Consider the following 23,098-nt stretch of genomic DNA (forward strand, 5'->3'; position numbering starts at 1 on the left):
TTTGTCCGGCTATCCTTATGTTGTTTTGGCTTTTAAGCCTAATTTTTATTTTTACATATACACCCCATTAGATTTTAAAATTCGAGTTGAGCTCCATGGTTTTAGAAAAAATATTCCCAAATTGATCCCGTGATTCTCGTCGTATCTTGGACATGTTCTTGGCATATTCGGGCCATGTCATTGTCGTTTTTGTTTGAGTATCCTTATGTTGTTTGGCTTTTAAGCCTAATTTTTATTTTTACATATACACTGTGATGACCTTGTGAACGGGTGTGTGAGTGTTTGCAGGTGGCACCAATAGACTATCACACTAGGCGAGCTACCAGTGCACAATTTTCACATCGCCTGGGTGTGGATGGAGCAAGTGCTATATGTAAATTCAATACCTTTTTATGACACTACGCTTTTTAAAGCTGTGGTAGTCGTGAACCCATCAGAACTCTAAAATTAAGTGTGCTTAACCTATAGTAGTATCAAGATGGGTGACTGCCATCTGAAAAGTCTCCTGTCCTATCCGGAGAGTCAAAAATGCATAATATTATGCTGTTAAAATTTGAATTGAGCTCCATGGTTTTAGAAAAAATATTGACAAATTAATCCTGTGATTCTTGTCGTATCCCGGCCACATTGTCATTTTTGTCTCAAAATTTAATTATTTAAAATGTAAAAATTTGTAACCGTGTTCGACCATATCTCTAAAGCTTTCGTGTCTAGCACTGACACAACAACTGTGACAAAGTATTAGTACTTTCTAAATTATAAACATAAACCCCATGGGAAAATAAATAAATAAATAAATATTTGAATAATGCGTTTCTTTGTGATTAATTATTTATGCTTCAATAATACCAATAATCAATCTTAATCCAAAAAAATCCTTATAGATTATTCTACATTTATAAATTAACCTCGTGAACTTTAATAAACTCCCTCAAAGATAAATTATTTGTGCTAGTGATTTATCGGAGTCTCAAATTCCCCTGAGAATCGGCCATTTATCAATAGTAATAATCAAAATGCATAGCATGAGTTGATTATTTGACTAAATTTGCTAGTCATAAATTGAAAATTTAGTACTAAAAATTTTAGGAGCTGGATTTTAGGTACTCTAGTTTTTAAGTGATAATTTAAAATAAAAATATTTTTTTTTATATCTTTTTAAATTTTAAGTGATAAGTACTTTATCTAACACTTAAAATTATGCTGTATTATCAAATACACATAATTAAATAAATATTTAATTACTTTAGAATTAAGTGCTGAATTGAGTAATAAAAAACTACATACCCATCAAAAGAAATTAACTCTTGATTAGTCAATTCACCACTTAATTCTCAACTGGTTAAACTCTTATCTAATTAAGTGTGTTTGATAAAACAATTTGAATATCACTTAAACTGGTAAGCGTCACTAAATGTTGAAGCCAAATTTTTTTTTAAATATTAAAATATTACAATTTTTCAATTACTACCTACAAACTTTAACACTTAAAATTCAATTTAGTACTTCAATTTTATAAAACAGTTTTATATAGATTGAAATTTAGGACCACGGGGAAGGAGAGAAGCAGTTTCCACTTCAACAAATGTCGTCCTTTGATTTTTTAATTTTTAATTTTTAAACATGGATAATGAAATCACGTATAGATAGATTTATTGTTTTGCTTATTTTTCATAAGAAGCAGATTCGTTTTATATGTAGAAAAAAAAATTCATATTTTTGTTTTTCAAGATTTATCCTTTATTTTTATTATTTATTTTTAAATTCTCACATGTTATGGTACAACTAATTTTTTATTAATTGAGTAAAATAATATTATTACTAAACTTTTTAAACAACAACAACTATTTAAAATTTAAATATAGGTGTCACTACTTGTGAGAAATGATTTTTGAAGAATTTAATAAAATATATTTAAATTTTATGTTTATTAAATTATATTGTAAAAAATATTGTATTGTTGCATTTTGAATTTATGTCGGGAAAAAAAAATAATTTGCTGAAGTTTTCCCAAAAAAAATATTAATAATAAATAAATAAGTAAAAATAGTATAGAATTACATTTCTTTCATTCCTATCCCTATTTCTTAATTCCCAAGTTTCATTTGGGTCTATATTCCACTCCTCACGCTCTTTGTCACGGGTTGTTTGCTTTTTCAAATATCTCAAGGTCTATTCTGTACTGAGCATAGATTGATACATAGCAATGGAAGCAAAGATTGGGCAATTCTTCGACTCGGTCGGCAACTTCTTCACCGGCGGCGATCAGATTCCATGGTGCGACGCCGACATCGTCGCTGTAAGTATTTCAGTCCCCCAATTCCGTTCTCCGATCTGATCAATTTTTCAGTTCTTTTTCCGAGAAGAAATCGATTTATTTGTCTGTAAATTTCTCTCGACTCTTCTCAATTTCATGATTTCATGGCCGATTTTTATTTATTTATTTAATTTTCAAGTGTCAACATCATGAATGCTAGCTGAATCTTGTTTGGTCCGAAATTTTTGTCCAGATTTGATTCGTTTTCTCTTGATTTTAATTTGAAATTTGTGAAATTAGCGTCTTCTTGTTGTAGTTTCTGATTCTCTCTACTTGCACACACAACACATACGCACACATATTGATTGTTTAATCGCTATTGGTCCATTTAGGTATTAAATATTTAGTCTCTAAATTAAAATTGATTTCTGTAATATTATTTTGGAGCACAGTTGAACGTTGTCTTTGTATTACATACATGCTGCTTATTTTAACTTCTACTAGAGTGGAATGGAGTGTGTTAGAATTGTAAGCTACACTCTGTTGTATATATTGGAAAAATAGGTTGATGTTTGTTCAAAATGTTTGCAATAATTGAAGAAAAGTGTAATACAAGAGAATTAAAATAAAATTAATTGGAATAAAAAGCTAATCTGCTGAGGCAGGGAATTTAATTCTTTGTCGCTAAAAGTGTATTGTTTGAGGTAATTACAATTAATATAAGTGGTTCCCCAACAATTGCTGTCCAGGAACCAACAAGCTTCTATTATTTGTACTCACAATAAGGAGTTTGGATTCGTCTGAATGGTGTTTAAAAATAAGATTTCCAAAAAATAGAGAATGCTAAAACTTCTGCCATAGATTTGTTGGGAAAATGTTGAAAAAATGGCTTCAAATGTCACCGGAACGACTTGGGAAGTTGCCAGAAATTTATAAAAAATGTAGAGAGTCACTAGAGAGTTGCTAGAATGTCACTGGATTGTTGCCAGAAGTTTAATGGAAATCTTTTGAAAAACTGCTGAAGTTGAGAGCGTTGAGAGAATTAGACTTCAGAGATATACTATTGAATTGATTCTGGTGCTTTGAGGCCTCGGTCTAAAATCCTCCATATAATAGTAAATAGTGGGGCATGATTTTGAGAAATGATATGAACCAAATTCAATTTGCGGGGTTTGATTCTAGTTTTAAATCTGGATTTCAGAAAGAGTTGGATATGACCTTCTTTACTTAAAAAAAAAAAATCATTTCTCGAGTTCAATCCGATCCATTTGATGTCCTAGTGAATAGTTTAAAGCAGGCTGCCCAACAGATGAAACAGGTGTCCCAAGGCTACTCCATTGAGTATATGCATTGAATATTTCATTAAACAGCCTGGTAATTTGCTGTTGTGTCTTTTTGTAGTCCTTCCTGCATCTCAGCAGTGCATAGGGTAAGGGATTATTAACTGGAATTAAATTGTTAGGATCTGCCATTTTTAGTGATGTATGGGAAAAATAATTTTGCCTTGCAGTGTCTTGTAAAAAAGGCAAAAATATAGGCTATGCGATTCCATTGATCCTGTGATTAATAGAGTTGCAATCATCTTAGGTTATATTCGCACACATGGTGAGTTCGCTTCATGCTAGGCTTTTAGGGAGTATTGGATTTTATTAATAACATTGGACATCCAAATTCCACTTATCCTTGCTCAATGAAAATAGGGGAGAAATTTTTCCACAAGCAGGGCAGAAAATATGATTCTAACCAGTCTACATTTGTTTTGGTGGCTTTGGGTCTTAACTCTTAAGCCCTAGGTCAAGGTATCAAGACCGGTAGAGAGAAGAAAAAAGTATATATATATATTTGATTCCGACTTACAGAGAAATAAATTGACATTTTTATTTCATTTCTTTGGTTGGTTTGTTACTAGTTTTGCCGTCAAAGTTATTAAATTTGGTAAAGATGTCTAGTCATTTGCCCCGTATATGAGCATATTTGTTAAAGGCTCAAGGCGCACAAAAGCGCAAATGCCTCCTGGAGCCTGAAGCGCAAGGCAAGGCGCGCGCCTGACTGAAGCAAGGCGCACGTTGAAAAAAAAAAAAAAACACAAAACCCACCCAATAAAGTATTAAAGATGCAATAGTATATATAAAGATGCAAAAGTCAACTAAATGAATTACTTAAGTTAAATATTCAACATAAAGATGCCAAAACCAAGTAAATCAAGTACTTGAGTTCAACAGTGACTCTTTCACTTCAAATTTTGATTCTATTTAAGTGAAAGTTTAAGTGACATATAAAGTACATTATCAAATAGACTAAATTGAACAATCACTTAATTTCTTCAACATTGTAAGTCTCAAGAATTGGCTCATAACTCGAATTGTTTCTAATAGCTCCATTGACTTCTTTTTTTCAACAAGAGAAAAAGAAGTCATGTAACTCGGCTCTGACCAATCTGGTTTTAGGTTTTAGATTTCAAAGTGTCAATGAATGACATAAATTAATCGAATTTCATCTTCCAGTTCCAATAAGATATGCTATTTATTCAAACTGACAATTTAAATTAGGAAATTTTAAAACAATTTAATTAATTTCTTCATTTTTCAATGATATATACCAGGAAAGAGTCGAAAGACAATGATCTACAACAATGATATGCTATTGAAAAAAATATAAATAAATAAAATAAAAGAAGAGCCGAGACGAGAGAAGAAGAATAGAGAGAGGAAAAAATAAAAAAATAAAAAATAAAAGAAGAGCCGAGAGAAGAAGAAATTGAAGAATAGAGAAAAAAATAAAATAAAAAAATAAAAAAATGCCAAGAAGAGCCGAGACTCGAGAGAAGAAGAAAAGAAGAAGAAGAAGACTAAAAAAAAAAAAAGAAGAGCAAGACTTAAGAGCCGAGACTCGAGAGAGCTGACCGCCGAGAGAAGAAGAAGAACTGAAGAAAAGAAGAAAAAAAAATAAATCTGAGAGTCTCCGGAATAAAAGAAGAAAAGAAGAAGAAGACTGAGAGATCCGAGAAGCAAGAAGGAGAGAAGAAGAAGAGAGGGAAGGAGAACTTACCGGCTTCGCAGATCCGACAGATCCAAGACTCCAAGCTTCGCAGATGAGGCTCGGTCCAGGCTCGTACTTCTCTGTCCTTTACTCCTTTTGCTTTTTGGTAACTTTTTTCTTTTCTTTTTCTTTTGTAGTCTTGTATAGGTTTTGTAATAAAAAAATAAAAACTAAACAAACAATAAAAAAATAATAAACCCATACACAACCAAAATAATAACAAAAAAAGTACAAAATATATATACTTTCAAGCAGGCGCGCCTTTAAAGCGCCTGTAGCCTCGCGCCTATTCCTTAGAGGCACTCGCCTAGTACAAGGCAGTCGCCTTGAGACAATCAAGGCGCCTTGCGCCTCAGGTGCACGCCTTCGGCGCCTTTAACAACTATGTATATGAGCAAAGTGACTTGTGACCCAAAGCAGTCATGTCCACTTGGTTAGAACTACTGACTGAAAAGAGCTTGATCTCACCCCTACTTGAATAGGTGAGTGGATTCTTAATATTATTTTTTGTTGGGCTGGAGGGGTAGGGTGGTGTCTTAATCAGCAGGTAGATATAAGATATTGTCGTTTTCCCAAACTCACTGAGCGAGACAATTGAAGGTGGCGAATGTAAGGCTTGTCGCTTGACGTATTAATGGAAAACACCACGCGGAATATGTTAGCTCTCCTACTATGATACACATCTCTATGATATAACCACGAATGACCAAATAAGATGCATATGTGGTAGAAACATTGCCACACCGGATGGAATTACTATAGCGATAGAGGAAAGTTAAAAACCAAAAAACAATTCGTTGCCAGCTTAGAAGTTCCATCTACCCGCCACCTTATAGGATTGACGATATATTTTCATGGATACTTGGGCAATATATCAATGTAGCTGCTCCATCAATAATAAGCTTGTGAGTTTTGTTTATGTTAACAAACAAAGGTCTTAAAATTTGACCAATATCACCGTTTTCCTCCTTAAACTTTAAGGCTATGTTTGGTACGGTGGGTTTGAAGGGAAAGGATAACATTAGTTATGAAGGAAAGGGAAGGAAATGGAAGAGAATGATAATTTTAACCTTCTATTGTGTTTGGTTGATTAATGAAAGAAAAGAAAGGAAAGGATAATAATCATGTTTGGGAAAAGAAAGGGAAAGAAAGGAAAGGGAATTATTTTAATAAATTGACTATTATACCCTTTTATATTTTAAAAAATAAATAAATAAATATATATATATATATATATATATATAGTCTCTTATACTTGCACAAGAAAAGAAAAAAAAATTAGGGCAAATCATTTCAACCTCCCCAATCTCGCCTCCATCTCTATTTTATATATATATATATATATAATCTCCTATACCTGATGGGCCACAAGAAAAGAAAAAAAAAAAAGAAATTTTAGGGCAAATCATTTCAGCCTCCCCAATCTCGCCTCCAACTCTATTCTCATTCTCAACTCTGAAGTTGCCCTCTCTATCTCTCTCTCTACACTACAAGAATCAGAAGTTCAAAACCCATATATTTCAGTTTATCTATCTGTTTGCATGAATCAGAAGTTCAAAACCCGTATCGGTATATCATTTCAGATTGTTCAGAAAAACAAAACCCATATCTTTCAGTTTCCATCGCCGCTGTTCCAGTTCGGGTTCGCCGTTCGCAAGCTTCAGCCGCTGGCCCGCCGTCTCTCATTCTCTCTGCAACTACTAACTTGTATGTATATTGTTTTGCAAACTTGTGTAATCTTGAGGGTAAAATTGGCATCACAACTCCTCCATCAGCCATTGCCTAACCTTTCCTTCCATTTCCTCCCATTTTTGGGAGGATAAGCAAATTACTGTACAAAGCTATACATAACCCTCCAAACCCTTCCCTCTCCTTTCCTTTCCTTCCACCCATTTTACCCAAACACAATTTTTTAATCACCCTCCATCACCTTCCCTTCCCTTTCCTCCCATTTCCACTCTACCAAACTGAGCCTAAGGAGTAAGGGCTGTTGGGACATGTTACTTTTGCCATTGAAGAGGCTGCAGAATCAAAAGTAATATCTTCAACTTCATCTTCATGCTGCATTAGTTTTCCTTGTGCTCTGAAGCTAACTGCTAAATGCAAGAATTATTGAGGCTTCACAAGCAATAGTTCTATCGACCCGCCACCTTCTAGGGTTGAGGATATATTATTATGGAGACTTAGGCAATATATCAATGTAACTGCCCCATCAATAATAAGCTTGTGAGTTTGGTTTGCACATTGAATCATGTTGACAAAGGTCTTAAAATTTGAACAGAATCGCCGTTCTCCTCCTCAAACTTTTAAGGGCTGTTGGGACATGCTTCAGTGCAGATAGGAGTAAAATATTTTCATAACTTTTGCCACCGAAGAGTCTATGGAATCAAAAGTAATATCTTCTACTTCATCTTCATGCTGTTTTTCCTTGTGCTCTGTAGCTATATGCAAGAATTATTGAGGCTTCACAGGCAGTAGATTTTTTTTTTTTTTCCTGGATAAGTAAAATTTCATTAAAAGCACTCAAAGGAGCGAACCCAAGGAACAGCGCAATAGTATTTTATTCCCTGCCCCACATACCTAATTATTGTAAGGGAAAATGAAGAAACACTCTACTGCCAGCTACTTCAATTTTAAAGCACTTGAAGGGGAGCGCACCCGAGGAACAGCAATAATCTTTTATTCCCTGCTCAGATACTTAACTATTGTATGGGAAAATGAAGAAACACTCTACTACAAGCTACTTCAATGATGTAGGTAGCGTTTTAATCTAATGTTAGATCCTGTTTCAATTGATCTTATGGTGGCCTTAGGTTTTTGAAAATCTATAGATTTTGTTTTTTATATAAGAGAAAAAGGCTTTAGGCTTTAAGAATGGTAAAAGTATGTTCCAAGAGGTGTTTGATTAATAGAAATTCAAAATTACTTTGCCAAAAAAATTTGCAGTGTGTTTATTCTATAGCTTTGGGTCTTAGAGTTAGACTGGACAGTGGTTAATTTTATAGTTTCGGGAGACTGGAAAAGATAAAGGGGTGTAGTTTTGGGTTTTAGACTGGACAGTGGTTAATTTTATAGTTTCGGGAGAGTGAAAAAGATAAAGGGGTGTAGTTTTGGGTGACTGGACAGTGGTTAATTTTATAGTTTCGGGAGACTGAAAAAGATAAAGGGAACGGTTGATTGGGACTTGTTTGGGTAGAGTTTTCAAATAGAAAAGAAGGGTTGTTGTGGCTGTTCTGAGGCTGCTAATGTGCTCTGAATAGTAAACCCATGAACATTAACTTAGCTTCTTTGTGGTTTGGGGTTTCAGGGGTTGACCTTTAATTGAAGGGAAGGATTTTAGGATTGAGAATAATGGTTACGACTTGCGAGGTCTGATTGCAAGTAATGGAGAAAAGAAAAGAAAAGGAGAAGGATAGATGAAGATGTTAGTCATCACACCTGGGGTTAGGATTGCGTCACATAGTTTCCAGAGAGTTTTAAAAGCATCTAAAAGTTATCTGGTGGAGTTTTGAGAGAGTTATATGACTATATATAGACTGTTAAGTAATTGAAACTCTAGAAGGATTTGGAGTCCATAATAAAAACTTGAAACCTTTTGACTAGTAAAACTCCTATAAACCTATTATATATCACTTATAAAGGCCCACTCACCCGTCTACTAGAAAAATAAAATCCATGGGTCAGGCCAAGTTCAGAAAATGATTAAATTACTAAAATGCCCTGATTCCTAGAAAATAGGAACACATATATAAACTGCAGTGCAAGCAAAATAATCTAAAGAATTATAAAATAGGACTTATGACTCAAAAACTTGACCACGCAAGGTCTCAAGTGGGCCTTGCCATCCGACCATTTCTAGAAAAAAAAATTTTGTTTAAATTTCCTTCTCGTGGACTTAATATGGTTTGCATCAATATACAACAAGCATGACAACAATTTTTTGATCAAATTGTCTACTAGCAAGGAGACAATATAAAGTACAGAATAACGTTCACAATATCATTCCACCCATAGATTTATTAAATTTTTCCACCAAAAAAAAAATATATATGATTTGTTGAAAACACTTGCATGCATCTAGGCAGTCAGAATTTAATTCTTTTTCCTTATTCCTTTTTTTTTTTTGGGGTGGGGTTCTTGTCCCCTCAGGTAGTCATATTCCCTTAGCCGGTTTGTGTTGTTTTGAAAAGGTGATATATAGATGTTCAATTTATTCAACTGCAAAATGGTAAGAAAACCTTGAAGGATGGCAATAAAACCATTAGAGCATGGTGGTAAAAATGATGTAATGGTATTTAAGGGATGGTTGGTTTAGGCATGATTCTTATCATTTTTCAATAGAAAAGCTTTAACAAATTTTTCCAAAACCATTGTAGCATGGGGGAAATGTGTCTGCAAGGCATCATGAAAGGATGGCTCGGTTAACGGTTCGATTCATATTTTGTATCAGTAAAAATGATTAAACAATGTCATTTTTAATGAAACAACATTTGGTAAACCCATGAGTTTTTATATGCAATAAAAGTAGGCTTATTTGTTTTTCATTTTTTCTGTCAATCAAGTTTTCATTATTACCACTATTACTACTTCTATTACAGTTCGTCCATGAGGCTTTGCTCATAAAGTACATTTTTTACATTAGCACTTAATGGATTTTGATTATACTCAGAGCTGTTGGACTGTGATGTAAATTTTAATGATATATTTCGTGGCTCTTTGTTGTATTCAATTTGTCTAGTATTTGATCTAAAACTCAACCTCTCATTTCTTGTATGGAATGAATATGCATTTGAATACAAATATAAAACTTAGTTGCAAAATCTTTTTTTTTTCTTTCATTTCCACAAGAGTATATAGAGAGATTGAAGAAATCTTACAAAGAGCTGGTGAACATAAAAGCTAAGAAAAAGGAGACGGAATAGCTGAACAAAGAGATTAAAAACTTTTTGTTATATTTCCTGGTTAAGTCGTTTATATACTTTGAGAGATCACATAGATCAAGGCTTATGCTTCATGCACTAGGAGAAGTCCTAATGCTGCATCACTAGTCTTTCATTTTTTTTTTTTTTTTTCGTGGATCTCTCAGTTTCTTTTTTTCTTTTGTGTTTTTATGAAGAGGGGCTATGAGGCCTTCTAAAGTTGAATTTAACTTTGTCCTTTGTAAAGTGACTTTTAATGTAAACATTCAGATAAATGTTATTATGTGTTCTATTAGTAAGTCATCAATTTTAATTGATTACTGGAAAGATGAGTTTACAAGAGGGATTAGGGTGGACTAGTTTATTTCTTCTTGTTGATGGGAAAAAATCAATTTGGTATGGTACTCCAATCCTCAAGCTCATACTTTTATAAGTTTTACGGAAATGTTAGTTAATATAAGTGCAGGTCTACATTGAATGGCTTGGTTATTGTTCAAAATCCCGTCTTGCCAAATAATTGAAAATCCTTCAGGTTCAACAGAGCTTGTTGGTGGATTGGAAAATTATGCAAAATTTGATTGAAACTTATTTAGTTGCTGAAGCAGAATTATCATTTAATAATGGGTTGAGTTGCCCAATATAAATTGTACAACTGTGGAAAGATATGAAGATTTACAGCTGGGGGTATTGTGCTATTCTCGGGAGGATTTTGTCTGGAATCAACTTAATTTAAATTAATAATAGGTTGGAGAAACAAAACTAAACCCGACTACCTGAAGCTTCTAGGTCAAGTGTAATCGGCATTTATCCTTGTGGAAGTCTTTCATGTATGATGTACTTGGACGCTGAAGCCCATTGCTTTCCATTTCTCCATGCACTTCCCTAGCGACTGTCTTTCCTTAAAAAACAGATAGTCCAAAAAGACAATTTGCTTTGGGATTTGAATGCTTTTGGATCTCCAGCAGTGGTTAAATGGTTAAAGGGAAGTATGGTAAAGATTAATTAGGTGCAGAAGACAGGGTGCATGTACTGAGGATTTGGTACCTGTCTTTCTGTCTATGTAGATAAAGAAAAACTGGCATACATACTTGGAAATTCCGTCCAGATTGCTGACCAACCTATCATAATATGATAATAAAGCCTTTCTTGTATTGGAATTATGTTATGGTAAAGATTAATTAGGTGCAGAAGACAGGGTGCATGTACTGAGGATTTGGTACCTGTCTTTTTGTCTATAGAAAAAGAAAAACTAGCATCCATACTTGGAAATTCCGTCCAGATTGCTGACCAACCTATCATAATATGATAATAAATTTCTTGTATTGGAATTATGTTAAACGAAAACGACTTTCTGGGTAATAGCTTTCGGTGACGAGAACATGTGATATGTTAATATGTGAAGCCATAATGATGGATATCTGATTTCCAGTATATTATATATATATAGTGGTGTGTGTGAGAGAGAGAGAGAGAGAGAGGAAAATGATTGCAATGGACAGGGAAATGCTTGCAATCTTGGTGCTTTGAAATAGTGTATATAACTCTACTGGATATGATTTAGAGGGGGGGGGGGGGGGGGGGGGGGGGGGGGGGGGCCAATTCATTGCAATGGACAGGGAAATGATTGCTATGGACACGTTTAGAGAGGGGGGAAAGTAGGAAACTGATTGCAATGGACAGGAAAATGGTTGCGATGTCAGTGGTTTGAAATAGTGTGTAAAACTCTTTGGGATGCAATTTAGAGATATCAAGAGGATCTGGATGATTTTCCATTTATCATGTGATATTGTAGAGTTGCTGAGCTTGTCTTTTTGTTTTGTTTTTTTGTTTTTTGGTTTTTTGAGTGTGTGTGTGTGAGAGAGAGAGAGAGAGGATTGGGACAGCATGATTTAAAGTATTGCAATCTCATAATGGTTGATGTCCAGTTATATTTCTGGGTTGTCATATACTTATATGGTTCCAAACCTAACACGTTTTTCTTTTGTTTCTTTTATTTGATTTTGTTTTTACTTCTTATACCATTACTAGTATTTAAGATATGAGGGAAGTGGTTCAGAGATTTCCTCTTACTGTGTTATGAAATAGTTGTGGAAGTGTCTATAGCAAGTACCACACTTTTGCATATTTGCCAACTATTGAGAATCCTTAATATTCCTGCTTTTGTCCTTGCTCTTTTTTTCTTTCTTTCTTTTTCTAAAGATCCATTTGAGACTGTGTCAGATGGTTGAATTGTTTGGACTGGAAATTATACCGTCTCTTGCTAGCTTGATCATTTTTAAACCCAGCACAGTTCTATATGAAGTATTTTATTTAAATTATTTAGTAACTGCACTGTCTAATATAACTAATTCTTAATTAGATTAGTATCCCTTGTGCTGTTCAACCTCCTGGTCTTGGTACAGTAACACCTACTCGTGGACGAAATCTGATTTGGTTGTTGGTTGTGCAACACTGTTTAACTGCTGTTTTCCTTGTAGCATGGGCCTTTAGATACCTAGGCTACCCTCCACTTTCTTCATCCTCCTACCCCCCGGCTTTTCTTTTTTTTTTTTTTCCCCCTTTTCTTTTCTTTTTTGTTTTTGCCCCCCCCCCCCCCTCCTTTTTGTCTTTTTTTATTTTTTATTTTTTCCTATCATTTGAACTATATTTCATCTATAGGGTTGTGAGCGAGAAGTTGCCGAGGCTGAGAAAGGTTCCGCTGATGAACTTAAGAGTGAATGTATTATGCGGCTGTCGTGGGCTCTTGTTCACTCAAAGCGACCAGAAGATGTGCAACGTGGGATAGCAATGCTTGAAGGTGAATAAACAGATGCTGAACTTATCATCTCTCTCTCGTTGGCCATCTTGGGTTCCTTAACCTTGTGGGAACTTGTCTGAATGTTTTGAGCCTCTGAAGCCAGAACTCAGGAGTGCCCATGCCCTTTTTTGTTTATATTTTATTTCACTAGGTTGTTTTCATGTTCTCTTTCTTTTTGGGTTGTGGACTAGGCTACTTTGTTATGACATCAGGGAACTTGTCATTTGCAGCTTCTTTGAGTGGCATTAGCAGCCCATTGCAAATGAGGGAGAAGATTTATCTTCTGGCTGTTGGATATTACAGAGGCGGGGACTATTCAAGGAGCAGGCAGCTTGTTGACCGATGTTTGGAGGTCTGTCTCTGTATTGTGCTTTGTTTGTTGTGGCTTAGAAATGTACTTTTAGTTGCTGCTGTTTGCTTATATATTCCTAAAATTGTTATGATGCTGCATAACCCCTTCTTTTTGTAGTTAAGCGTACACACCAACACACACACACACACACACACACACACACTATTGTTCCAATAAGGCACTTGAACCCTCAAGCTCCTATTTGTTAAGATGAGGAGGTACCAATCGAGCTAAAGCTTTGGTGGTTGATGCTGCAAAATTTTAACTTGTCTCATATCTGCTAAAATTCGCCTATGCATTGGGTAGCATTTAAAATATGTGGTAGATAACATTGACAAACTTGTGTGCATGTGTTTTGAGTCGTTCGATCATGCCAATTTGCCCACTTTCTTTTGAAATACTCATCTTTGCGGCGCGAGTTTGTAGATTGCACCTGATTGGAGGCAGGCCCTGAACCTTAAGAAAGCAATTGAAGATCGAATTACGAAAGGTATGAACCAATACGTTTCAATTTTTTATATGCATCGAGTTGAATGAAAAAAAAAAATGACTTTTTCCCATTCTTCCTTTTCTTTTCCCCTGAAATACAGATGGAGTGATTGGCGTAGGCATTACGGCGACTGTTGTAGGACTCTTGGCTGGTGGGATTGCGGCAGCTTTGTCTCGTAAGAAATGATCCAACCTTGTCATCGACCAATGTGCATAATAACAAATAATAGTTCTTCATCTTTTCTATCCATCTACTTGTTTGATCTTTGAATCTTGTTGCTCGAGCTCCTGTTGTCTTGTGTTCATTTTCAAACTTCCTCCGAGAGAACAATATCTGTGGTGTTTGAAGCAAGTCCTACCCAACTCTTATCTTTAGTTTGGTGGTTTTTACTTGAATTGTTGATGTATGGAACATTTTATTGAATGTATTCTTTCCTTTAGGCTTCCTTTTCGCTTTCGATCTGTTTGTTCTGTTTCATGAGTGACTTGAATGAATGGTTTTAGAAGAGGTCTGCCTTCCCCAAATACGGGCACACTTGTTCGGAGAGGTGGGCGCTCTACCAATTAGGCCGTTAGCTAATGCGCAGGAGGTCTACCCTTTATATTAGTTGGGTTTGCATATAGCAGGTTGAACTTCAAAAATAGTTCCAGCAAAAGGCTGAGAGCTTTAGAAAACCCATGGTGGCTGCCGCATCACATTTGAATTTTTCATTTTCTTTTTAACAGTTGCTTTGCTTTAATTAGTCTCAGTGTTGAATGTAAAAGTCTACAATACCCTAGTACGATATTTGGGTCTCTCAGCCATTGAATCATCTATCAGGTGAGTCTCACCACCATATCCAACGATTGAGAGACCAAGAGTTATGGTACTCGGGAGTATTTTAGAATTTTTCGTGTTGAACAATTCCTAAACTAAAGCTGTTCAAATAGCTTGTGAATGTTGATGCATGTGTAAGATTAAAGTTGTAACTAATATGGAACTTATGAAAATTTTTGAAAATTAGAACCTTTTGTTTCACATATATTTTTGCCATTATATAGCAAGTCGATACAATCTAAAGACAGTGAGTTGGTAATTCTTTTATGTTTAACAGAATTGGCATAAGCAATAATTGACAAGACTCGAGAAATACGTTGTCATCGAAATCTGCAAAGTGGAACTACATAGCTCGAACGAAACGAACACACGAGCACGTTATGTTGTCTCACTCGCGAATATTGCAGACAGTTGACTAAATTCACCTTATATGGATGTTGGCAATACAATTTACAAAGTTTTTTTCGACATTTTGAATTTAGAATTTAGAATTGAAAAAAATTTAGTGCCTGTTTCGGTGCTTCCTTACCAATTCGCTTGTAGTGTGACTAATCAATGTTCTTAGGTGGGTGTGTCTTAGAGGTCCCAATAAAATAATAATAATAAAATTAAATTAAAAAGAAACATGACTACCCAAGAAATGTATGCATTAGTACAAATATTTAAAGTTGGTAGTGTTTACTCCCCCAATTCACCAAGCAATGATCCGTAGTATACAAAATTTTGTGTGATTTAGAACTTAAGCAAAATGAACTTCCTGCGGATATTTCATTCTATCTGTTGCATCCTAAGTCACATAAAGCGAGAGTAGAAGTAAGAACAAATTCGAGAGTCAGAGCGTGAGAGCGGTAAAATTTATGTCATAAATAGTGAGAGTTTAAGTGAGATCGCGCGTGGAGCGTGAAAGTAGGAGCGCTCAAGAAACGTAAGAGCGATTTTTGTTGAGAAAGATTGTGTGACTTAGATTGCATCATCTTGTAAACCAAACCTTAAACAATGAATATTATTTTTGCAATTTAACCTACATAGAGTAACACCAAAACCTGAAATGGTGATATACTAGGTAATGCACTTTTTCTTGGGAAATAATAAACTTATTATTAAGATCATCAATTATTGAATATACACCTAGAAAAAGGATTGTATTATGTTAAAACTGACAAGAGTCCTTGTTGAATTCTATCTCAGTCTAAAAAACTGATTTATTATTATTATTTTTAAAAAAATTTTTAGGAATTACTCAATTTCTTAGTCTATGCTGCAAATGACAAAACCATCCGAACCTTATATTCTTTTTTAACTTCAACATTTACAATATTTTAGCTAGGATTTCAAAACACAAAAAAATAATAATGCAAGCCTCCACCTTGGAACCAGCTATCAAAGGTAGAATTGAAACATGACTCGGGTAGAACCCGAAGTTAAACACTGAAAAAAATTTATTCCGAAGTTAAACACTGAAAAAAATCTATTGAAGAATAGTGAAAGCTTCTTTTTAAAACAACCAATACATTAGAGGCATAGAGAGTTGACAAGTATGAAACACACACAGGGAGTTGAATCTTGCACCTCCTCTTGGGTCTCGGTGGAATTATATATATATATATATATATATATATATATATATATATATATATATATATATAGTGGCTGTTTGTTTAATGTTCGTGTGTTTCAGTGGAGATATCTATATTTTATATAGATCGGGTCTCAGTTGATATAAATATGGGATATTATCACTTGCCTTAGACTTAATTACAAAAAGTATTTCTAACGATGTTACACCGACCTCCCTCCAAATTCACCATTCTTTTCTCACTTAATTGTCCATTTTAAATGAGAACAATACTCTCTAATATTTTACTAATGTAATATAAAAGAAAATATATAGTGGGTGGATGTTTATTTAATATTCTTGTATTTTGGGTAGAAATATATATATAGTATATATAGTGGGTCTTTTTTGTTTGTACTTTCGTATATGTGTATTTATATAATGATTGTTTTACAAAATAAATATAAAAAAAATCAATACCAAACATTTCTCAATCGCGCATATGCTTTATATATTAGGAGAAAGCATGTAGAGAAGAAAGTACCCACTACTAAAGATTGGATGAAACTTGTGCATGCCTTTTCATAATTGAATTTGCATTAATGGATTTTCCTGTTATAATGAATTATAATATAATACACAATGTTGGTCCAGACAGAATGACAGAACCTTGGTATATTATCCATATCTGGGTAAAACATTGACAATGTCTTGTTCACTCACAGAGATCCATCCCACTAAATTCAGAACCAGTTGTCATCCTTAAAAGATAAAACATTTTCTGCTTTTTGATAAGTAAAATATGATTAAATATCATTAACCCGAAAAATCCACCAACTCCTCTACATATTTACAATACCTCCCAAGAACCTGAAAAATAAACTAATAATAGAAAACTTGAGCACCACAATAGTAGACTCCTCTTTGTCAAAAGACCACCTCCTATTTCTCGCCCTCCCTACACAACAAGCACCCGCCATAAACAAAGAGGCGCCACCCTCTCAAAATCTCGGACTGGAGTCCCCACTATACATTTTCTCCGAGCCTCAAGCATGCTCACCGTGGTTTTTGGCATTTACCCAATGAACCCCAAACAAAGCCAAAAGCATGACTCACCGATCCCAAACCTCTAAACAATGCAGAAGGAGATGGTTCACCGACACCCCATCCTTTTTGCACACGTAACACCAATTCACAGCAATCTGTCTCCTCCTCCTCATGTTGTCGGTCATCAATTGGGGAGTCATCGTCCAACCAAAGAAGACTTGAGAGGAGCCCTAGTGACTAACCTGCCTTCGACCCATTTAGGTTAGCTTCACTCTTGTGTAGCAGTTAATGCTTTGTTGATAACTGCATCAATCGCTTTGTCGGAACTCTTCCCTTGCTTGCTTCATCTCCATAGTATGGCCTTCCTTCTTTAGTAACAAGCTGTAGTAAAAAGGCTTGTTAAAACCCACCATCTCTTTCCTTCAATAATGCCTTTGCTTCAAGACGTTACCAATAAGAATAGGAAAAAGGCACTACCTTTATTCAGGGGGAAAAAAGAGAGACTGCATTTTTGAATTGAAGAAGCCGAAGGGGTGAACGAGCGCTGCTGTGACGAGCCGTAAGAAAGATGAGCACAGCATTCCTTCTGCCGGCCTGGAAAGGAAGTCCCCCAAGCAATCATCAACACTTGTAGAAGGAACGCACCCAAAATATCCCGAGAGGAAGCCATCCAGAAATTTTTTTATCTATCGTAAATCAGGAAAAAAAAAATTTGGGGGGAGGGGGGGGGGGGGGGGGGGGGGGGGAAGAGACTACCTTTTTGAATTGAAGAGGCCAAAGGGGTGAACGAGCGCTGCGGTGACGAGCCGTAAGAAAGATGAGCAGAGCATTCCTTCCGCTGGCCTGGAAAGGAAGTCCCCCGAGCAATCAACACTTGTAGAAGGAATGCACCTCAAATATCCGCTGAGAGGAAGCCATCTGGAACTTTTCTATCTATCATAAATCAGGAATATTTAAAGTGGAATTATGCAGAATGCAGTAACAATCAGAGCAATTTTTTGTGTATTGTAAATATATAATGAATCCTCTACAAATGCACCACAGCTAGTTTGTTCAACTTTATTAAAGGGAAAGTACTCCAAAAAGGAGAAAAGGAAATATCACTAGCTATTAGCGTGTGTGGTGTATCCTGCCACTCTCAAGGGCAGGTGTCAGATTCAAGTTTCGGTTAGGACATGGGTGCATTTCTATAAAACAATACAAGAAAATTTTGAAAAACCAGCATAAAAGTTCCCCCAGAGAAGATAAAATAAAACAGACATTTTGCATACCTGTCACTAGATGATAAAAATTATCCGCTATTACAACAGCCGATCATTGATTTAATGTCTGGAATATTTACAGACAAGTCTCTCAAAGTAGTAATGCCTTTCATCCCTTTTGTGTCCAAATAACTTAACAACCATAAAAGGGCAGAATTATTGATCATAATCCTTTCAGATTCAAGAAGAGAACCACCATTGTTAAGTTTCTTCAAAAAATCGGCTAAGCTCTCAATCAACATTGAGGCATTGGAAACAGCCCATTTTGCCAAAACTGCAGCAGCAAAGTACTGGAATTTATTGTTAGGTAAAAACATGATTGCCCCAACAAGCTCAGTAGTGGGAGTAAGACAACTGCACAGTGCCATTAGCCCCCCAACTGCAATTGAATTAACATCTGGATCTAGATCATTTGCACAGAAAAATTTCAAAATTAATTTATCTACCTGAACCTTTGAAACCGCAAGCTCAGATCTGATCAAGCCCCAGAACTTATGCTGTTCTAAGGATCCCCATTCAAAAGAGCTTTTGATTAAGAGGGAAATAGTTTCTGTGCTCTCCCCAAATATAAATATTTTTTTCAAGCCAATCTGAAATTGCATATCGAGAAGATCTGCATGATTCAACTGACTAACAAGTAATCTCATGATGTCTACCTCACCAATGGACAAGTCGGAAAGATAATAAAAGACGCTGCAGAGTAAAAACTTCAATCTTTTCCTATCCCATTCAAAACAAGCCATCAAATCGGAAGACATAAGCCTAGCTGGAGAGGTATCATCAGATTGTTTACCAAGATTTCTACTCATATGCGCAAGGAAACATCTATAAGCAGCAAAAGCACCATTTACCAACTTGGCCACTAATTCATTGTCCATTTTAGAAGTAGAATCACCAGGTTCAGGAGACTCCTTTCCTCTATTGCTCAAAACACAAAAATACTGTCCAACATGAAATGTCAGTAATGGTATTCCTGACCCACTTACCTCAACAGAATTGCTCTCGACCCCCAGATTTCCCAGGTATCCACCCACATGTGCCTCATACGCAAGTCTTGTCACATAAGACAACAGGCGTGCTCCCACTGGAAACCCATTTCTTGACCAGCACACAAGCAAGTCTTGCACCCTCTCATGCAAAGAGAAGATCAAAATACGAACTATTAAGGCAGTAGCAGATTGAATCTCATCATCAAAATTTTGACCATCCCGAATACATTCAAGAGGAGCAAATAATTTGTAGCCATTCAATTCAAATTCCTTTGCTATTTTATGGGATAAAACTTCAGAGCTCAGGTTAAGCCCACTTGCAGGCCTCTGGCAATCAAGATTTACAAATAAAAAGAGTATTTTTTCCAAAGCCTGTAGGCCCAATGTACTTGAGCATTTAGTGGTTTCTCGAAGACTTTGAACTAACTCCTCTAAAGCATCATCTTGACTTCCTGTAGTCGCATCTAATGGAATACATGAAGAGGCTGTTTCATTAGAAATTAGAACAGAAACATCACTACATTTGGTGCCCATTCCATCTTTGCTTGAGCATGTACTTAACAACAGCTCTTCCTGTAATGGTGTACCAGAATCTACAATAGATGTACATGTCAAACTCAAGCACTGCACTGAATGAACTGGAATATGAGCTGACTGCAATTCTTTGGGCACACTTGGTCTAGTGCCTGAAATCAAGGCCACAAGCCTCTCTTTGAGAAAGGGAGCGAGTGCATCACAAGCAATGAAAACATCAAGTGAGTTAACCACTCCCTTCCTAACAAGTACAGAAAAGGCTGATGAAACACACTGGACGATTAACTCATTCCTCTCCATATCATAGTTGTCCACAAGAAGAAACAAAAACTCAAGAAGAGAATGAGTAATGTCAATATATCTAGGAATAGAATTCAGCATCAGTAGGATTGCCGGCTCAATATTCATAATATTGTCCACTCTCTCTTCAAAGAAAAGCCAATCATATAACAGGGCCAGCTTTACATTGGATTCAACATATTTCTTCCGACAAGATTTCAACAGCCAACCTATAACAGCCCATCTCGGGATGATAGCTGATTGGATAATTTCGTTAGTTGGATGGTGCGCACAACATATAAACCGAACAATGTCGATTACAACTGTCTCTCTATCTGGCGCGCACAGAAACTTTGTTGCAAACCAAGCCTGGTAACGCTTTTGACTCCCCAACTTTACATTTGTAAGTAAAAATCGTAATTGGGTCTCCATTTCTGGAGTGATACGGAGTAAAAAGTACCGGCTCGAAGTCCTTGATCGGTAAAGTCGTGAAATATCTAAAAACCCTTCAGTTTTAAATTCACCTGGGTTCAACATCAAGTCTTTCCATATAGCTCGAAATTCAGGTATGTAAAACAAGTCCTGTAGAAGCCGAATAAGATCCCTCCCGATCTTGAAACACAAATGAAATTGCTCCCTCAACATTCTAACACAAAAATTAATCTCCATTCTCTTCAACGCCTCTATCTTCAAATTACCCGGTAACCTATAATGATCTGCCAATAACCGAAGAAAAGTATATAAAGCACTCGTCAAAACAAGGGGCTCTTCTTCTAATAAACAATCCCATTTGTCCAAAAGAACAGAAAGCAACACCGAACACAACCACAAATTCCCCTCACTAAAATCTCCACCAACAATTTGCCTCAAAAGGGCCACCACCAACATGTCAACTCCTAATGCCGAAACATAGACCATCTCCGACGTAATCCAAATCAATTGAACCTTTGCTGGCTCAACAAGTTTTGGGTACAATTCATCAACAATCTTGACAAGCGTGTTTGTGAAAAAAGTATAACCATCCGTGACCTTGCCGTGCAAGTGCTTAATATGAATTTTGGCCAAATGAGGTTCGCATAAAATTCCGTAGAGAATGGCCATATTGAGGTCTAAGTATTCTTGTGGAGTCGGGATTTTTAAAGGAAATGGGGGTCTGAGTTGAGGTTCAAGAAGCTGAAAAGCTTCTCTTAGAGAGACTTCAATTGGGTTATCTGCTTCGTGGGCAGATTTGCGAATCAGTTTTGAGGCCATGCAGAACCTATCAGTAAATTAAATTCAATCAAAGTTTCATGGGTTGCTCTGGAGCCTCAGAAATCGGTAAGAACCGGAAGCAATCCAGGAGAAAAATACATGCATTGCAAACAAAAATGTTCTCAGAATAACAAAACCCAATCATCAAAACATAAATTCATACATACATAAATCGATTTAATCTCTTTCACTGGAGTATTTTTGCTGTCATGTACTCTTGATAATAGAAAATCTAAGATTTCGAGTGGTTGGAGAAGAACGTATAAAGATGATTGCAGGATGAGAACATCTTATCTTATGGCTTTATACTATAAAATTCATGTATTTGCAACATACCAACCTCTACTTGTAGAAATTCCTGCTAGTACGTATCGCCACCGAAAAACCCTAGATGGTGGCCATAGGAATCGGATACACCTCCATACAGTGCAGCGATACTGATCGGAATCTGAACGTAACCCACCAGTGTAAAGCAACACTGCCCCAGAATGCTTTTACAACATTTCTACAAGAAGAAGAGCTTCTGGTTTTATCAATTGATTAGAAGAGAGAGAGAGACGAGACTTGAGAGTCGATTTACAGAGAGACAGTCGAATGAGGGCTTATTCAACCGCAAAATAATAAAATTGTTGGGGTATTAAGGTAATTTTATTTGAGCGATTTTGATATAAGAGAATGGGAAGATTTTTATAAAATTAATATTTTTTAAAATTTGGTCTAAATAGAAAAAATATATATATTAAGAGTGTTAAATTGTTTTTTTTTTTTTTTAATTATTTTTTTTAAAGCATGTGTATCAGCCCCACAATAACGCACCATTTAAGTCAAAAATAATATTCGAAAGCGAGATTTTAAGAACTTATGTTCCGGATTCTACCAACAACCCTATGCCATTGGGAGCATTTAATTTCAAATTTCAAAGTTAAATAAACTTTAAATAGATTTTAAATTTATAATTTATTCAAACTTCAAAATTGGATAGTGTAATAAATGACTTGAATAAACCAAAAGAAACCATTTTAAGTCAAAAGTATATACCAATGACTAACAACATGAGTCATACAATTACACAATCGAGATAAATCAATAAATGGAACTATACATTTTAAACATATATATGTGTGTAAATATATATATAATATGTGTGTGTAAGAAGATATTAAACAAGAGATAAAACAGGATTTAGGGTTTAAATTGTTTATGAGTTGGTGGATTAAAATTTAAAATTTTAACTTGCCCACTATTTCAACCCTCTTTTTTCAAACATTCTAGTAGGTTATAGGCCTATGGCAGACCAAAAGATGTTATTAGAACTAACAAACTAATAACACTTTTAAAACTTTGGATAATTATTTTTTAATTAGCTCTCACTTGAATGGATCAAAAAGCTGTGAAAATATCTATTTTCTGAATCAATTTCTTGAGTTTGTAATTATAGCATTAATTACTCTAAAGTTTTCATGATATAGGTTTTTAAATTATTAGTTTCTAAAATTCTCTTTTAATTTTTT

At 35.3% G+C, this 23,098-nt stretch overlaps 2 protein-coding genes across 6 annotated transcripts; one reads left to right on the forward strand and one right to left on the reverse strand.

The window, feature by feature from the left end:
* Window positions 1–2,081: 2,081 nt before the first annotated feature.
* LOC132311479 (mitochondrial fission 1 protein A) lies at window positions 2,082–14,299 on the forward strand. Its single transcript, XM_059809385.1, has 5 exons — window positions 2,082–2,299; window positions 12,874–13,012; window positions 13,243–13,364; window positions 13,791–13,854; window positions 13,955–14,299. The coding sequence occupies exons 1-5, from the start codon at window positions 2,207–2,209 to the stop codon at window positions 14,038–14,040; spliced, it is 504 nt and encodes a 167-aa protein (XP_059665368.1). The 5' UTR covers window positions 2,082–2,206; the 3' UTR covers window positions 14,041–14,299.
* Window positions 14,300–16,984: 2,685 nt separating this feature from the next.
* LOC132311480 (uncharacterized) lies at window positions 16,985–22,196 on the reverse strand. 5 transcript variants are annotated; one of them, XM_059809390.1, is made up of 4 exons: window positions 18,544–22,196; window positions 18,029–18,190; window positions 17,750–17,866; window positions 16,985–17,653 (listed from the first exon to the last, which is right to left on the reverse strand). In XM_059809390.1, exon 1 carries the CDS (start codon window positions 21,585–21,587, stop codon window positions 18,564–18,566), a length of 3,024 nt encoding a protein of 1,007 aa, XP_059665373.1. In that variant the 5' UTR covers window positions 21,588–22,196; the 3' UTR covers window positions 16,985–17,653; window positions 17,750–17,866; window positions 18,029–18,190; window positions 18,544–18,563. The 5 variants fall into 5 exon arrangements, with proteins under 5 accessions (XP_059665373.1, XP_059665374.1, XP_059665371.1 ...); XM_059809391.1 differs by having other exon boundaries at window positions 18,029–18,196; XM_059809388.1 differs by having other exon boundaries at window positions 18,029–18,205.
* Window positions 22,197–23,098: the final 902 nt, after the last annotated feature.

This window comes from Cornus florida, unplaced genomic scaffold (genome assembly GCF_030987335.1).
Source record: "Cornus florida cultivar Cherokee Brave unplaced genomic scaffold, ASM3098733v1 CherokeeBrave_3.0.0_Hap2_Chr06, whole genome shotgun sequence".
NCBI lineage: Eukaryota > Viridiplantae > Streptophyta > Magnoliopsida > Cornales > Cornaceae > Cornus > Cornus florida.

What these genes read in the sequence shown, in the direction of transcription:
- LOC132311480 (XM_059809390.1), bottom strand. Translation starts at nt 21,587, where the DNA reads ATGGCCTCAAAACTGATTCGCAAATCTGCCCACGAAGCAGATAACCCA.
- LOC132311479 (XM_059809385.1), top strand. Translation starts at nt 2,207, where the DNA reads ATGGAAGCAAAGATTGGGCAATTCTTCGACTCGGTCGGCAACTTCTTC. An exon ending in TGGGATAGCAATGCTTGAAG is followed by an intron (nt 13,013 to 13,242) that starts GTGAATAAACAG and finishes TGTCATTTGCAG; the next exon opens with CTTCTTTGAGTGGCATTAGC. An exon ending in TTGTTGACCGATGTTTGGAG is followed by an intron (nt 13,365 to 13,790) that starts GTCTGTCTCTGT and finishes GCGAGTTTGTAG; the next exon opens with ATTGCACCTGATTGGAGGCA.